This window comes from Scyliorhinus canicula, chromosome 3 (assembly GCF_902713615.1).
Source record: "Scyliorhinus canicula chromosome 3, sScyCan1.1, whole genome shotgun sequence".
Classification (NCBI taxonomy): domain Eukaryota; kingdom Metazoa; phylum Chordata; class Chondrichthyes; order Carcharhiniformes; family Scyliorhinidae; genus Scyliorhinus; species Scyliorhinus canicula.
Genome location: NC_052148.1, coordinates 171,548,443 through 171,567,130, shown reverse-complemented (window position 1 = coordinate 171,567,130; position 18,688 = coordinate 171,548,443). Strand labels below are relative to the sequence as shown.

The following is an 18,688-nucleotide window of genomic DNA, read 5'->3' as shown; positions in this document are numbered from 1 at the left end:
ATGGGTCAATAAGGTGGTCACTGGCTTTGTATGGGCGGGTAAGACCCCACAAGTAAAAAAGGGGATTCTGGATCGGAGCCGGGGAGGAGGGCGGGCTGGTGCTGCCGAACTTTAGTAATGATTATTGGGCGGCGAATATAGCCATGATTAGGAAGTGGGTGGTGGGGGGAGGGTCAATGTGGGAACGAGTGGAGGTGGCATCATGCAAGGGTACTAGTTTGGGGGCATTGGTAACGGCGCCTCTGCCGTTCACACCGGCACAGTACTCCACTAGCCCCATGGTGGTAGCGGCCCTGAGAGTCTGGGGGCAATGCAGGAAACATGTGGGAGCAGAGGGAGCATCGGTCTGGTCTCCAATCTGTAATAATCACCTGTTTGCCCCGGGAAGGCTGGATGGGGGGTTTCGAAGATGGCAAAGAGCAGGGATCGAGAGGGTGGGAGGTATGTTTATAGAGGGGAGCTTTCCTAGCCTGAGAGAGCTGGAAGAGAAATTTGGATTGACGAGAGGAAATGAGTTTAGGTACCTGCAGGCGTGGGACTTCCTACGCAGGCAGGTCTCAACCTTCCCGCTCCAACCACCAAGGGGGATACAGGACAGGGTAGTTTCCAGAATGTGGGTGGCAGAAGGGAGGGTTTCTGCCATTTACAAGGAACTCATGGGGTCAGAGGAGACGCAGACCGAGGAGTTGAAACGCAAATGGGAAGAAGAGTTAGGAGGAGAGATAGAGGATGGCCTCTGGGCGGACGCGTTGAGTAGAGTCAACGCGTCCACAACATGTGCCAGGCTTATCCTGATACAGTTCAAGGTCGTTCACTGGGCTCACATGACAGTGGCCCGGATGAGCAGGTTCTTTGGGGTAGAAGATAGGTGTGCGGGAGGACCAGCGAACAATGTCCACATGTTCTGGACATGCCTGAAGCTTAGGGGATTCTGGCAGGGGTTTGCAGATGTCATGTCCATGGTGTTGAAAACAAGAGTGGCACCGAGTCCAGAGGTGGCGATTTTCGGAGTGTCGGAAGACCCCGTAATCCAGGAGGAGAAAGAGGCAGAAGTTCTGGCCTTTGCTTCCCTGGTAGCCCAGAGAGGGATACTATGAGCTTGGAGGGACTTAAAGCCCCTGAAGTCAGAGATCTGGCTAACTGACATGGCTGGCTTTCTCTGTCTGGAGAAAATCAAGTTCGCCTTGAGAGGGTCGCTGTTAGGGTTCATCCGGGTAGCAGCCGTTCGTCGACTTCTTTGGGGAAAATTAATCGTCAGCAGAAGGGGGGGGGGGGTCGTCGGGGTTTAGTTTAGTTTAGAGTAGGGGGTTAGTAAAGGTGGGACCTGTAAGGGAGGAATACGGCTTTGGCACTTTGTTTATATTTTCATGTACATTGTTTATTCTGTTGTTGTTATAAAACCATAAATACCTCAATAAAAAAAAGAAAGCCAGGCCACCTGAGCCTCCCATTTTGCCCCCCAAAGACCATTAAAATTCTGCCCAACTTTTCCCATGTAAATGCTGACAAAGGAATTACGAGTGGAAAACGTTGCCGTAAAGGTGTGACAAGGAGTGGCCACAGAAAATAAGCTTATCCAAAAAGGAAGTAAATGCAACTGTCTTAAGTTTTGTTTTAGAAAAATTGAATTTTTAGATTAGTTAAGGGGTTGATTCTCAGAAAATTATCCACCTTCAGCATGACTTCAGTCTTTTCAAGAATTATGTCAACTAACACACATTATAGGGATGTATCACTGAAAGCACACCACATTGATTATCTGACTGCTTACAAAATGACAACTGCAAGGGTGTTTTGTTCACTTGTGAGATATATGGAATTGCCCACTTTCAATTAAATGGTACCAAATGTGTGTTAAGTGGATGTTACCCTGTTTAATGGAACTTAATTAGGTAATTAATTTTAGGTATTGAATGTCGAAGTGGCAAACGAGTTAAAAAGGATCATGTTCAGCACCTAATCGCATGAACTAAAGAGGCTGAAATCTCCAGACCAATACAAGGAAATGTCATTGTTTAAATTGTGTAGATTGTCCATAATGGATTGTGAACAAAATCTTCTCCAAATAATAAAGTCAAATTCTGAATTAGAATCTGTAAGTAGAAAAGCCATTCTTTTTCCATCATCATCAGTCTTACCTGGTGATGTAACACTGTGGGCTAGACACTAGAAAGTCGCCATAGTCCCAGATGACCATAAACTCCTTTCCCTTTGAGGGGGACAGCTGACTGGTGGTGATTTAACCTGGGGATCACCACACCTCAGATGAAGGGCAAGGTTGAGAAGCAGGGGCCTTCATAAATAACTTCAACCGGTACGGGAATTGAACCTGCGTTGCTGGCCTCGCTCTGCATCACAAACCAGCTGTCCATCCGACTGAGCGAAAGTGGTTCCCAAAAATATGGACGTCATTGTGCTCCATCCGCAAAGCTCAGATGCCTAGAGCACTGTACAAATAATGTTCTGAAGGTGAAGGACAAGCCTTATATCCTCACCACTCTGTCCCGGTGGGGATACCCATTTTCCCTGTGTATTCCAGGACTGGGAAATAGGCACGTCTTACATCCACGGTCCAATTTGCTTTCATCTCAGAAATGTTTTGATGCATTCTGAGCTAGAAATCAACAGGAGAGTTTGTTTTTTGTATGGACAGAGCCAGTTATTAAAGAGCTACAGCTCACTAGTATCAGGGAACTAATCATAGTGACAGAAAGATGAACGATTTATTCCCAACAGCAAAACAGGGGATAGTTAGAGACCACATATCCTTTTGCTTCTGAAAACTAGGTGGCCCTGCTGTTGGAGGTAAAACATTGGGGACAGAAGGTGAGGCACATTCATTATATTATATCGAAATGAATCACAATTGCCAATGCCACAGCCACATTTTCTGCTTCCAAGTCATATCCTGGAAAATGGAGCCTTTCATGATTCAGATGACCACTGAGATTGTAAAACTAACAAAATCCTTTATTAGACAAAGCTGGGAACTGCTCCTCTAATTTTGAATGGGAGAAGTTGGAGTACTTACTTAATTATTTAAGGTGGCTGCTCCTCAGTTTGAGGCTAATAGGGATGGGAATTCAAAAGACTTTCTTGAGAGCCTGTTTCTGGCCAGGGGGCAAAGTGGAGTGGATCACTCAACTGGCCTTTTCACATGTTCATATCTGGCTAGCCCTGGAGCCAGAGCAGGAGTGCCAGTGTCCACAGTTGTGCTTGAAGCTTTCCACAGCTGGTGGGTGTGACATTGTGAGAAAGGTACAGAACAGTAAGGGTTAATGTAATCTCCAAATCAACCACTAGAGGGAGCTAGATGCAGAACTATATAAAGCATTGATGCTAAGCCTTCTGGGAGAGTGTTGAGGAGAAGGTCAGGAGAAAGACTGTAGGAAAGCGAGTGTGAGTGAGAGCAGATCAGAGTTATTGTATTAGTGTAGAGATTTGTGGTAGATGAGTGTAGATTGTATGTTTATTGTCAGTTGTTTATTACATAGAAGTAAGAGGTCGCATTCAGTTAAGTAGTGTAAATAAATCTTTAGCTTTGTTCAATACAAGAGCTAGTTGTGCTCTTTGTGAACACTACGCCAACCATCCTAGGATCTGAACCACAAAGAACACCACAGTGGGCATCGCAGGACTGGAATATTTTGGGAACACTGGGAATATTATAATTTGTTTTAGAGTCATCTTGTTCAAAGTGTATTAAAGAAATAAATTAACTTCCCTTCATTTTGTGCAGGCCACATGCATTAGTTTGGAGTCTCTTGTTTCAATTATATGACCTGGTTTTAATTGGTAAATCCTGTCATTTCTATTGCTGTCTCAAACTCAGGCCAGCTTATTCTAATCGTAAGCTTCATCTTTGGTCGCTGCCCTTTGCTTTGCTCTTGCTCTGTACTGACAGGAAACACTTACAAATCCCAAAGTTAGATGAGCTGTGCAAAAAGAAAGAGCAACTGAAAAGGGAACCAAGATGAGAAGTATGCTTGAACCAGCTTAAGGACCCTCTGCAACAAGCAGTATATACAGATCTTTAAGCCTTTTATCTTTATTGTAAAGTTGGCTATCCATTTGTAGAATTGACGGCTTGTAGTATCCACCTTGTAGTTGGAAATTCTATCAAGGAAGGTTGAGAGTCCTTTGGCTCTGTCATACTGTGGGAGATCAAAGGTTAGAGTCTTACATCAGCTAATGGAGTTGATATGAGCTGACAGCTTTGCTGATGAATTATCTTTGCCAGCATCAATTCACCTTGTTCAGAATTAGCACTTACATTTTCCCCTTTTTATTTAAGCTACGTTGTAAATAGACATAATGGGCACGATTCAACAGCCACATTGCGCCCGGCGCAGATTTGGGTGTACCTGGTAAAGAGCAGAAAAGGCCAAATGCCCCCAATGCAGACCCTGTTCAGAGGATGGGTGTGAGCGCGATGTCAGTGGAGAGACAGGAGTTAGACTTTTGCAGAAACTGAGGAGCACCAGAGCTTTCCTCACAGCGAGTGATCATCACTCTCCTGCCTCGTATGGTGACCCCTGACAGTGCCAACACAGGCCCATCACCCTGGAGTGGCGTTACACAGACCCTGGGAGGGCTGAACAGGGTTATTGGGGAGAGGGTGGTGTGATGGGGTGGGGGAGATGGGGGGCAGGAGGGAAATGGGAGGGTAGGGGTTAAACTGACAGACACATCCTCATCCAATGTGAATCTGTTGTGGATGAGGGCCTCACTGGCCAACTTAACAGTGTCACTGGTGTTGCTGTGCTACCCTCTTCTGCCTTCTGCCCTTGAGATTCACTGGTGTCAGGAGGGGAAAACTCGGACAACTGAAGATCGCCGTTGTCTCTTTGGTGGAAGGCTCCGATTGGCCTCCAACTCTTCCTCCACTCTGACAGTTACCATAGGGTCCTGGAGGTCTCCATGGGATGAAGTGGCAGCTGGTATATGCTCCAGAGGGCATTGAATTATCTGCCATTACCAGCCCTGGTGGCTCCCCATTGTCTGCACCATGATGTTGACGCTCTCAGCGATGGCCCTCAGTGGCTATGTAATAATCTGCAGTGTCTCGGCAATGTCCATCTGCATCTGGAACACATCCCTCAGCGACTGGGACAGGATGTTGAGTCCCTCAGCCACGGTCAACACAGACTGAGCCATGCCTTGGGAACTACCACTCAAGGCGCAGATGTTCTGCTCCAGGTTTTCCACTGTGGTTGTCATCCTGGCAGTGTTGGCCTCGGTGCCACGCATTTTCGGCACCATCTCCTGTGCCCAAAGCCTTTGGCACTCCTCCAAACGCTAATGCTGGAATGTCCCCTCCTGAATGTCACTGCTGTGTCCTATCATCTGCATCAGCTCTGGGAGTGGAAGAGAGGATTCTGGGATCTTGTGAGAAACAGAGACTTTGTCCAGAGGCTCGACATCTGACTGGGACCCAGCTGAGTCCTGGGATTCAGCAGACCTCCGACTGCTGACTCCCTTGGATGTTCCTGCCACCACCTGATGTGCATCAGCAACTGTGGGGAGATGTCATGATATGCACTCTTGTACATAATGAGATACAGGCAGTGACAGACACCCAGTACAGCCAATCAACACACAGGACAGAACACAACCAATCAACAGGCAGAACACTAGAGGGTGGTCTCCCACTATAAAACACATGAGGCATCAACCCTCTGCCTCTTTCCGCTGGTGACAACTGTAGTGACAGTCAGGGTGTATATATCAGTTAGCACCTTCTACACGTGGCTCAGAGCTAGTCTGGTCTAGTTAGTTATAACAAGCACGCTTAGATTAGTAGAGTGTCAAACCCACAGCCAACTGTGTGCACTGCTTAACAAGTTCAATAAAGAGTATTGAACCAACATCACAGTTTGGAGTCTACTTTCAAGTACAACTGCATCCAGTTGCGGTCCATGTTACCCCAGGGTGAATAACACAACATGGTGCTCATCCGATTGTGCCTCAGAAGCCTGTCCACTAATGTCATCCACCGAAGTGAAAGAGGCGGGTGATAGCTGTGGGCCTGGATGGTGGTCTCCTCAGAGCACTCCTCCGAGGTGTTCTCTTGGATGTCGGATGGGGGAAATGACTCCGGATGGCTTGACCACATCAGATGGATTTCCTGTGAGAGAATGGACATGTGGTCAGTGAGAGGGAAGGATCATTTTGTCTAACACGAACTAGTCACTTGAGGCAGGTCATCTGGGCGAAGGTCATCTGGCAGTGGATCCTCACGTCTGTGGCGCAGGCCAACCTTGCTGCCAGTGACTGCCATCTCCTTGAACAGCCCCGCAGTTTCCAGGGCCCGCTCTTCATAGGGGGCAAAGACTTGAATCTCTGGGACTGTGCTGCCCTCCAACGCCCACCCCCACCCGGTCTTAGCCCTTTCCAGCTTATTGTGGGGTATCTTCTCTTGCAGGGACAAAGAGAGGGCATTGTGAGCCGCAAGCTTGAGAAGTCAGGGGTTGTAGCAGGTTGCATGTGTGGGCACCGCACCTGACATAAAGGGGATGTGCTGGTGGGTGTCAAGAGGTTCTGAGGAGCAAGCACTGGGACATCAAGTGTGGGGAGGATCTGAGGTGTCAGCCATTGATTATGTGGGGGGGGATTCTGGGAATTTGAGGGCAGCAGGCAGAACTGATGCCAGAAGAGAGGTGGTAACTTACCCTTGCAGCTTGGTGGAGGTCATTGATCTTCTCCCGACGTTGGTACGCAGTCCTCCATGTCATGATGCCTGAACTGACAGCCGCTGCCACTGCCTTCCAGGCGGCATTGCTGACCCAGCTGCTGGTCCTCCTACTCCCTTGGGGGAACAGGGTACCCATCTTGCATCGACGATGTTGAGAAGTCTGGCCAGGTTGGCATCCCCAAAGTGAGGAGCAAGTCTGCGTGCTGTCATGCTTGTATGTTGACTGGGAGTAAGTGGTGAGGGAGTGTTTAATAGTAGCTCCTGCTTGTTAGCGGCGAGAAACTACGACACAATTCCAGCTAATCAGATGGTGCGACAACCAGTAATGGCGAGAAGCACATTAGGGCTAATTTTTGGCATTGTGTGCCATTAAATACGGTCCGTGATCTCCACAATGCGGCTGTTGAGAAACAGCCCAACAATCGCGCCCAAAATGACACTTTTAGAGTGGAGAAAACCTCAGATGTGAAAGGCCGAAATATCCAATCCAGATCAGGAGAATATAGCATTATTATGTCCCTGGATTACACTGCATTACAATTACTTTGGGGCAATGTGAGTCAGCTACAGATTGGGTGACTGGCACCACTGAAGCCAGAAAGGTATCCATAGCAGGCTGTATAAATAATCTCCAACTGCTAAAAGTAATCAGGCAATAACAGTCATACGCTAGCATGACTCACTACCTTCTGGAAAGGAGGAAAGACATTTGTTTTTAAAAGGTCTGCTGATTGCTGGTGTTTCTGACAGGATCACACGAACTGGACAACATTTCGGCTCCAAGACTAACATTTATAAAATGTGATCATTTAAGTGTATGGGATTAAATTGCTATTTACTACAGCGCAATATGATGGATGAAGATGACAAGGTTCTCTTTTGAAATGCAATGCGCTGAATTATGAAGTAATCCATTTTGGTATGAAGAATGAGAAAGGGCAATATAAAATAAAGAATACAGTTCTAATGAGGTGCAGAAGGATCTGGGTTATTATGTGTATAGATCACCGAAGAGCAGATTGAGAAAATGGTTGATAAAACATAGGCGATACTGGACATTATAAGTAGAGGCAGAGAGCAAGGAAGTGATTGTGAACCTTGAAAAACACTGCTTCAGCCTCAAATGGATTATTGTGCCAAATTATGGGCATCACACTTTCAGAATAACGTGAAGGGCATAGAAAAGACTCACAAGAATGGTTCCAGAGATATGTGACTGCAGTTATATGCATAGATTTGTAAAGCTGTGAGTGTCCACCAAGGCAAAGTGAAGGTTGAGAGTAGAATTAATAGAGGTGTTTCAAGTCAGGGAAATCTGGACAGAGTAGACAGGGAGAAATTATTCCCCATTGGCGAAAGGACCAAGAATGAAAGGACACCAATTTAAGATGATTGGCAAAAGAACCAGAGGCAATATGAGGAAAAACATTTTACACAGCAAGAGATTAGGATCTGGAATGCACTGCCTGAGACCGTGTTGGAGGTCAATTCAATCAAAGCTTTCCAAAGGCAATTGGATAAACATCTGAAGAGAACAGACAGAGGGATTGGTCTAGCCGGAGTAGCTCTTGCAGAGAAATGGCACAAGCTGAATGGCCTCCTTTTGTGCTGTAAACATTCCATGATCTTAAGATTTTTGTAAGCATAGCAAATCAAACTGAGGTTGTTGGCTAACAGAGAGTTGAGAGCACTAGTCTTTATGCTGTGTAAATTACTTTGTAATTTCTAATAGGGCTTTGTGTAAAGATCTTAGGCCTGATTGTCATCCCTCAGTGCGCTTCTTCCGAGGTCAGGTGTCTCCATTGTGAAGGAACACAAGAAAATTGTGTTTCCTCCAGCATATACTTTTCGTGTTTTGGTATTAGTTTCTGAAAGCCTGAAAAAGATGCACCTCCTTGGAGAGTTTGTGGCCACTGGAGGAAGCCTGCTGAGGAGCCAAGCACTTTCTGAAAGATATGTGTAAATTGTTTTGATACCAAAATGTCAATATTAAATATGCTGTTGTAATGTAGATGTATACTACGCAGTGATTCATCATAAGAATCACCCTGCAATGGTAAGTTGATCCCTACATTCACCACTTTTGTGTAAGTGCTGACATGCATTACAGTACTTTTTCCATTGAATAATGGGACACACTGCATTAAAAATGTTAAACAAAAGTCCTGTCAGTCCCTGATGTCTTGTGTTGTGCTCTGGCTATTTAAAAAACTGTGCTTTCGGAAGTTGAAAAAAATCTCTGCACCTGTTCTTATCTATGGTTGATAGGTACAATATTTTGAAATTCAAATGGGGCACCATTATCTTCTGTCAGCTTTAGGTGATATTTATTACATCTGTAGTCCTTATGAATGCTTGACTGTGTCTCAAAAGCTCAGCAGATCTATTTATCCAGGCACAATTAATGCATTGAAGAGACTATAATAACAGAATATGCCATTGATGTGGTTTCTTGTTTGTTTACAAACCTAATAGGCACTTCAAGGATTAATTGTTTTGCAGCGGAGTGGTTTAATTTTTCCAGTATTAATGACAGTGTGTTTGAATTCAGCTTTTCATTCGATAAAGGTTATTTTTTTCCCAATTATTTTAAAATAATTCCCACTGGTAATGCAAGGCAACTGAGGACTGCACATAGTGCATTCTGGCTGAGTGTGCTATGAAGAGTGCATGGGGGACATGAGGGAGAATGGGGTGGCGTGGGAGCTGAGGAGGCATGGACAATCTGAAGGGATATGATGTGACATGGGGTAGGATACAAAACCAGAGGGGGTGGCCTGGGTGACCTGAGATGGAATGGGGTGGCATGATGGATGGGTTCGGGGTGGGAGGGTGAGGCATGAGATTTAAGTTATGGTGAAAGCTGGGTTGCTGTGTTGGAAAACCGAGGTGAGTCTTCTAACCAGCCTGCTTCCACACACACACTGCGAACACACTCCACCTCAGCTACAGAATGTACTGCAAACCCTGCATGAACAGACAAAAGTCCCGGACAAAGTCACAAGTGGGTCATTTCGAAAGGCGGAAAGGTACACAGCTTGGGTTTTCCCAAACCAACAGGAAAATTTGGCCCCTTGTCAGATAATCTAGGATTATTTGTCCATAAATAGAGATTGATTAGCGGGTACAAACTCTGAACTGCAATAACACCGGGAGTCAGCACAAAGGTTTGTCCATTTGATTATGAACTTTTTGTTTTGACTTATAGCATTGTATAGCATAGTAGTATGAATGACTCTGGAGCAGGAGAATCCAACTCCATCCCTTTTGATTATACCTCTGAAAGGAACCTTTGCCATTTTGACACCAGTTTAACTCAATTATTTGCCTTTCATTTGATTTCAGTGTGTGAGCGTGAAGAACAAAGTAAATTGTTTAAAATATTTCAGTCTACTAAATTAAGCAGTCAGTGACCCTGTTTGCATGAATTATTTAATGGCATCATCCATTTTGTTGATTGTTTATCTTGTTAATAATCTAATTAGCTGATGCAGTGGCAGAATGTCGTTTAAGTGCAATTTAATTATCTGCATCAGGTAATCTGTTCAAAAATTCCAAAGAGCCTAGGTTGATGGGCATTGACAAATCTATAAACTAATTACTGGATTAATGAACATACTACTAGTTCTAGACGGCCATTATTCAGACTTCAGATTTATGTACGCACCAAATGCTTGGAAATTGTAAAATAACACTGCTGCCTCGCAACGCCAGGGACCCGGGTTCGATTCTGACCTTGAGTCACTGCCTGTGTAGAGGTTGTATGTTCTCCACCGTGTCTGCGTGGGTTTCCTCTGAAAGTCCAAAGATGTGCACGTTAGGTGGATTGGCCATGCTAAATTGCCCCTTTGTGTCCAAAGATGTACACGTTTGGTGGGGTTAAGGGATAGGGCAGGGGAGTGGGTCTAGGTAGGGTGCTCTTTCAGAGGGTCGGTGCAGACTCGATGGGCCAAATGCAAGATCCTATGATTCTATAACAACTGTTCTTTACTAATGACGCAATATGTATCAGCTGCGTTTAAATAGGTTGAATTATTTTATGTTGGCATTCATTCAATAGATTTAATCTATTCAATGCAGGAGGTGACAGGAGTGACTTTATGTAAATGACAGCACAGTGGCTAGTCATGAGACTTGTTTCAGAGTATAAATAACAACCGGGAATCATTTTCTGAGCATACCCTGGAGGTGGAGAAGTTCAGCAACCACCAGCACATACAATCGCACCCAATACATTCATGGACATTTTATCATATATTGTGAGTGTCAATCATGACCCAGTTGGTAGCTCGCTGTGTTTCACCCCCACAACCCAAAGATGTGCAGGTTAGGTGGATTTTCCATGCTAAATTGCCTCTTAATTGGAAGAAAAATAATAATTGGGTACTCTAAATTTATTTTCAAAAGGTGACTCAGTTGGTAGTACTCTCGTCTTTGAGTTTCAAGGTTCAACCCCCCACTCCAGAGCTTGCCTACGGCAGTCAGGTTTGACACTCCCATTCAATACTGAAGGAGGGCTGCACTGTTGGAGGTGTCGTCTTTCGAGATGAAATGTTAAACCAAAGTCCCACCTTACTGTTTGGGTGGCTGTAAAGCACCCCAAGACACTGGGCGGGGTTTACAGGCTGTTCACACCAGTGGGAAATTCTGGTCTCATGCACGGGGTCTCCGGCGGCAAGGCGGCCCATTGACAATGGAAGGACTGGTAGATCACGCAGGTGGGCCGCCTCCCACGCCATAAAACACGTGGCGGGATGGTCGGTAAATCCTGCCACTATTTCAAAGAAGAGCAATGGAGTTATCCTGAGTGTTCTGCCCGATATTTAATCCTCAAATAACATCACAAAAACAAATTATCAGGCCATTATCACTTTGCCGTGTTTGGACGTTTAGCGTAAATTAACTGCTGTGTTTCCTATATTACAACACAGACTACACTTCAGAAAGTACTTCATTGGCTGAAAAGCACTTTGAGATCTTTAGCAGCTGTGAGAAGTGTTATATAAATGCAAGTCCTTCTCTATGTTATGTACCAGCAGTTTCCTGGCGACAACCCATGCTTGCACTTACCCAGTTTGTTTACCCAAAGCATGCCACCCTTGCAAATAAATTTGTCGATTCTGATCCGGATTCCGGGTTCTTTACATTAAATATTAACCGCTTTTATAGGTGGTACAATTTGGTATTATGGATTGCTTTTGCAATGACCTCTTTTGTTTGCTTTGTTTTCAGCAATACAGACGTGCACACTGTGGCCTCATTACTCAAGCTGTATCTGCGGGAGCTGCCAGAGCCCGTCATCCCCTATGCCAAATATGACGAGTTCCTCTCATGTGCCAAACTCTTCACCAAAGAACAAGAGAGTGTAAGAATTTTACCTCAAATGCAAAACATTTGAGACCAACGTTTACATTATGAAGTAATTTAATAGCCGTTTAGGTACAAACTCTCTCTCTTATATAACTGTATGTCTTCGATAGCCATGTTGTCCAATAAACTAGTTACTCGAAACATGTGGTTAATTGGGAATTCAGGTGTAGCTAATTTAATTTTTGATTAAGAAAATTTTTTTAAAATGATGATCGACACAATCATTGGGCAAGTGATCTTAATGCCCATATTTGTATGGTGTGTGAATCTGCACTTTTCTGCTAAAATCTTGAAACAAAATACAAGATGTGTTCTAGAGTGTTTCTTTCCTTGGTTCCTGCTTAATGGTTAGCTGCTGAAACAACAGTCATAAATGCTGAACTTTAGCACCATGGAAATACATATAATCATTGGTTGGAGAGGAGAGATGATATGTGGCCAGTCCAACCAATCGGAATAACCACTTCATGCCAGTTGGAGAAAGCAAAATCAATCCATAACAACCACTTCCAACAGGACACTTGTTAGGAAAGGGCAAGCAGGATCCAAATACATTCTGGATGGAAAGCAGGAGCAGGCATTTTAGAATTACCACAAGGAAGTAAAGTATTGCTCACGACTGCTGGACAAGAAACCTGGAAGTTGCAGGAAGTTAATCTGCATCAAATATACGGCAGAATGTCAGATGTTCATGAAAGAGAAATACTGCAAGGTTTTGAACTGAAATACTTGCTGGGCGAATAATGTAAAGTGGCCATAGTTCCAGGTGACCATAGTCTACTTTCCCCTTTGAGAGGGAGAGCTGACTGGTGATGACTTAACTTGAGGGTCACCACACCTCAGACGAGGGGCAGAGGTGAGGAGGCGGAGCCTTCATGAATAACTTCAGCTCGTACAACTAAGTGAATACATACATATTAGGTACATATTCCTGCATTATATCAATGAAAATCTCCATGGAAATTGTGCATGTGGCTAAAACGCTGTTGCCATTGCCACACTCTGGCTGGCCAGTGATCCCTCTGGACAAAACTGAGATATTAAAATGCTGCATGTGCTATAAATGTTAAATATCACAGAGAATGCTTTTGGTCAATCATCTGAAAGCGAAAGTGTAAAGTGTTCAGGAATGGTCCATCCTCAGTAAAAAGGTTCTAATGAATAGCATTGATTGTCAAACTGTGAACTTCCATAATTTTCCATTTGTTAACCATTATTACAATATTTTCCGCATGCATGAGCATATATAAATGCGATCGATAGTTTCATCCATAAAGCCATGTAAACATAACCCCGCTATTTACAGCACCAAACTTTCCTCAGTGGTGCTACTGAGAAGTAGTGCTTCTGGGTTTCAGGCCTGGATCATAAAAGTAAGCCAGTAATGCTATCTGGCATGCTTATTCTTTAAAAGGCCCAATATGACAGAAATATTTGAAAACCTTCGCATACATCCAATATCACATAATGCAGGCCTTGCCTTCAATGCCCATGTCCCATGGATGAATTAAAAAATAGATTTCAAATGTATTTCATTTCAAGTACTTTCACAACAGAGTGAATTATTAGACATCAGAAAGTGCTCAATTAAACTTTAACAATAAGTTTCATTTCCATCTGAATATAGCTAAATGTCCCTCGCCCCTTAGATCCTGATGCCATTGTAATAATAAAATGAGAGACTACAGAATAAGAAACTACCATTTGATTCATGGAGATTGTTGTTTCCACAAACGATCTGCAAACTAATCTGTAAGGGACCCTAATCCACCCATTTAATGTCCTGAGGGAAAGTTCTCCAGCAAAAATTCCAAAGACGCTGAAACTCTGCGCCTTGGATCTGTATCTTGCTTCTCAATCTTGTTTCTAATAGTCTGACTCTGACTCATTCACTGTGCTCCAAATATACAAAAATGTGTCAAGCTTTGATGTATCAAACAAAAGGGACATGACATCGATGACAGGGGTTTAAATGGAATCCATGAGAGGAACTGATGTGCAGGGCTATTGCTGCCTTGTTTGTAAAACTCATCTACATTAGGTGCACTTATCTAAGTTTTGAAAGCATAATTTTAATGCTGGATACCAAGTTCCAGTTGGGGCTCTCTGAATGTTTGTTTTTAATAGCCTGTTTTATCTCTTTCAGGGAATGAAAGAACTAGTGAAACAAATGAAGACCCTGCCTCCAGTCAACTTTAACTTGCTGAAGTACATCTGCAGGTAAACTCCGGTGGAAGGATGGCAGGCCTGCTGGGTGACCATCTTTTTTGACACAGTACCGAATTCAGACTGTTAACTCACGGTGGTCTGCTGGTGTAATGTGATGCTCGGATCAGCTCCAATCCACTCAGCATCTCAGAAAGAGACATGTCACTTCGCAAAGCCGGCTTATCTCTTTAACACATCGGTCCAGGCCTACCTGAGGTAGCAAATTCACACGATTAAATAGATTAGGTAGCCTGCATGATCTGCCAGCCCAAGGAACAGGGCACAACAGGCCACACAGACTGAATGCAAAGGTTGTCTTGAAATTCAATACATTACAGCATGCAATTACAGCACGCAATAGAACGTAACAGAGGAGCACCATGAAAAGTAGGTACAGTTCCATTAGCGCAGGAGAATTTTCTTCATATTTGCAGGATCTGGTCCATGCTGCCAATTCACTTAATAAGGAGCTGGTGGTGGTGGCAGATGTTTCACTTTAACTGCTACCTCATAGTAATAGGGCTGGATTCTCCCAAAATGGGGCTATGTCCCCACGCCGGCGTAAAAACACTGATGTTTCACTCCCGAGTTTCCAATAAAAAAGAACAGTCGATTCACTTACCTGCTGGGAGCTAGCAGGGACCCAGAGTGATTCACGCAGCTTTAGCTGCGGATACGGGCCCCTGCACTTCCAGTCTGGGGTCCTCACATGCGCACGGTGGTGGCCTCCAGTGGCCACGCCGAGCGCCATGGTGGACTCGGACCCCGGAGGCAACTTTGAAATGTAGGCCCCCCCGATCGGCCACACGCCCGAAGATCCTTCCGGCCTGATCTCTCCCCAGCCACCCATAAGACCCCCAACCCCCGATGCCCGATACAACCCCCCCCCAACCAGTGCATCCGCAGATCCCGACAGGCCACGCCGTCAGGAACTCGGCTGGTCGGGAGTGGAGGATCGCTGGGCGAGCCTCTGGCAATGGCCCCCCAGCCACGCGGAGTACTATGCGCACATGCCGATTTTTGGGGCCTGGAGAATCGCTGGAAATGCACTGGGCCCGATTTCGGCGCCAAATTGGATTCTCCTCCCCCGCGCCAAACGCGATTTCAGCGCGGGACTGCCGTGAATCCAGTCCATTATCTTTGTAACTAAATAATGTATTGGACCACTTCAGAAGATTAAGAGCCAGCCTCAGTAGTGCAGGACTGGAGTCCTTTGGAAGTAAGCCAGAAATAAGTAGCAGGTTCTCTTCCTTGAATAGCATCATAGGAAGTCTTACAACACCAGGTTAAAGTCCAACAGGTTTGTTTCAAATCACTAGCTTTCGGAGCACTGCTCCTTCCTCAGGTGAAGAAGGAGCAGTGCTCCGAAAGCTAGCATTTGAAACAAACCTGTTGGACTTCAACCTGGTGTTGTAAAACTTCTTACTGTGCTCACCCAGATTTATTAAGCTAAGTTCCATAACTTTGAATAATAGTATTCACATTAGGAACATTGATGTAGATTATTTAACCCATTGAGCTCCGTCATTCAATATAATAATGTCTGATACTCTGCGCATCTATTCCTTTTACCAAAGTGGATAACCTCACATTATTCCACGTTATATTCCATCTGTCATATTTCTGCCCACTCACTAAGTCTCTCCAAGTTGTCTTGAAGTTGCTTCACACCACACATTCCAACCTAGCTTTGTGTCATCCATGAACTTGGAAATATTATATGTGGTCCCCACAACCAAATCTTTGATGTATGTATATATTGTGAACAGCTAGGGCTCTGAGTACTGATCCCTGTGGTACCCCATTCGTCACAGCCTGCCAATGCGAGAATGACCTGTTTATCCCTACTCTCTGTTTTCTACATGTTAACCAATCCTTGAGCCATGCCAGTATATTACCACCTATTCCATGTGCTTTAATTTTGCTAACCAACCATCCGTGGGGGACTTTATCAAAAGCATTCTGAAAATCCAAGTATACCGTCTCCACCAACTCACCTGTATCAATTATGTTAGTGATATCCTCAAAGAATTCAAAGATGTTGGCCAAACATGATTTCCCATTCATAAATCGATGTTGACTATGCCCAATCAGATCCTTATTATCCAAGTGCCCATTAATAACATCCTTTCTAATAGATTCAAGCATTTTCACTACTACTGATGTACAGCCAACAGGTCTGTAGTTCCTTACTTTCTCTTTCCCTTCCTTAAATAATGGAGTGACATTTTCTACTTTCCAAACTGCAAAAGCCATTCCAGAATCTATAACATTTTGGAAGATGATTTTCAATGAATCCACTATCTCCATAGCAACCTCTTTCAAGGATGTAGATCCCCTTGACCACTGGTTTGGTTATCTGGTATCATAAGGACTATGGGCGCGGATTATGGAGCAACCTGCCATGTGTTCGGCGGCATGAGGCGACCCGCCCAGCATTAGAAATTTCACAGAATGTCATATACTATCAATACTGTTCAATAAAACAGTATTCTGGGAAAATGACAAGGAGCTGATTGACAATTGAAATTCTCCCACTTTGGCGGAATATTGACGGAAACCCAGAGAAATGCGTCAGTATTGTTTAGACAATTTCTCTGAGGTTTCTGCTGAAGTTCTGCTGTAACAAGCAGCAAAGCTAACCCCAAAACGATACTCAGTAATGAAAACACTGATAATGGACAGTGTCTTTTCAATTTAGGCCAAAGGCAATGTTTAGTTCTGAGAATGAAACTGATCCCATGTCTTTGACAGTGTAGATTGTATACCTCATGTCAGTGGAGAATACAAACCAGTGCTATGTCATTTACACATATGGCACTTTTCATGTGTCAGAGGAATAATGCATGCGACAGGCAGTAGTTAACACTGATTCAGAACTCCACAAAAACTCTGATGGATTAATTAATCTTTCACAGGTTCCTGGATGAAGTCCAGTCTTATTCAGATGTAAACAAAATGAGCGTTCAGAATCTGGGAACGGTGTTTGGTCCAAACATACTGCGTCCAAAGGTTGAAAATCCTGTGACTATTATGGAAGGTAACTTTTGAAACCTAAGCTTCAGATTTGTCTTTGTTTTACCAGTGACTTCATCTACATGTATTTTAAATTTTCTTCTTATTTTTCACCTTTGGGTGATTGCCAACCCTATTGTAATAAGGCTGAACATGATTCTGACCATTGTTAATCATGGTTAATCAGCTAGGCCAATCATTGTATGTTGTTCTGGAGAAGGACCTGAGGAGGAATGAGAGGGAAGGACATTCATATTTAGACAATTGTTCTACATCTCCCCTTGCCCAAAAGAGTTGTGTGTACAGGCAAAGGTAAACAAACCTTAACAGACCACAGGAAATTTCCCTTCGAGGGTTACAAACAGTGGAGTGACAGAATTATGTAGTGTCCTGGACTGAGACATTCAGACTTATAGGGCAGGATTCTCATTGGCACCATTGGCACCGACGCGGTCAGGGACCACTTCGCCCCCCCCCCCCCCCCCCCCCCCCCCCCCCCCGGCGATTCACTGCCCAGGATGGACCGAGAGGCCACGCTAAAAAAGCCAAGTCCCGCCGGTGCTGTCCACATCTGCTCTTACCCGGCGGGACCTCGGCGTGGCTGCATTTGGGGGCGGCCTGGTGGGGGGTGGGGGGGTCCAACCCGATCGGCGGGCCGGCTTCTCGGTCTGGGGGCCTCTTTTATTCTGCGCCGGCCCCTGTAGTCGTACGCCATGTTGCGTCGGGGTCAGCGCAGAGGAGGGGGCCATTGCGCATGCGCGCATTGGTGCCGGCCCCACTGCGCATGCGCAGACCCGCCGACCCCACTACGCATGCGCAGACCCGTGGCGCTCATCTGATGCCGGGGATCAGCAGCTGGAGTAGCGTGGGTTGCTCCTGTGCCGTGCTGTAGGGGTCAGAATTGCTGCTCCTGAGGCCATATTGATGCCGTCGAGAAACGCAACGGCGTTTACGACGAGCCAACACTTAGCCTCAGGATCAGAGAATCCCACCCATACTTTCAGACGAGTTTTGTTGTCTGGCTCTTCCCCCTTCCCACCACATGATCTTCTGGTCCTGCCAATGGTGACCCACCCCCCATGCAGTGGGTGTCCCGGGAGCAGGAGGGGCGAGCCACGCAAAATGCCACAGACATCGGCGGGACCGTGAGATCCCACTGCCGGCCAATGGTGAACCGCCTCCACCACCAGAAAGCATGCCATGGGGGTGCCGGAAAGTATTCAAGAAATAAAGGAAGGAAAAGAAGAGGGTGGCCGTGTTGATTAAGAACATTGCAGTTCTGGAGAGAGAGGATATCCCAGAGGGGTCAGGGACAATATCTATTTGGTGAGAGCTTAGGAATGTAAAAGCTGCAAGTACATTGCTTGGCGTGGTCTATTGGCCACAAATAAGTGGGAAACA

General features: G+C 45.1%; 1 protein-coding gene across 7 annotated transcripts in view; it reads left to right on the top strand.

The window, feature by feature from the left end:
* Positions 1-18,688, top strand: part of arhgap24 (Rho GTPase activating protein 24) — a 1,044,996-nt gene that overhangs the window by 995,363 nt on the left and 30,945 nt on the right. For all 7 annotated transcript variants that reach the window (XM_038791764.1, XM_038791766.1, XM_038791765.1 and 4 more), the window contains 3 exons: positions 11,927-12,059; positions 14,211-14,284; positions 17,191-17,312. In XM_038791764.1, the coding sequence (XP_038647692.1) occupies positions 11,927-12,059; positions 14,211-14,284; positions 17,191-17,312 (329 nt within the window). The remainder of the gene's footprint in view (positions 1-11,926; positions 12,060-14,210; positions 14,285-17,190; positions 17,313-18,688) is intronic.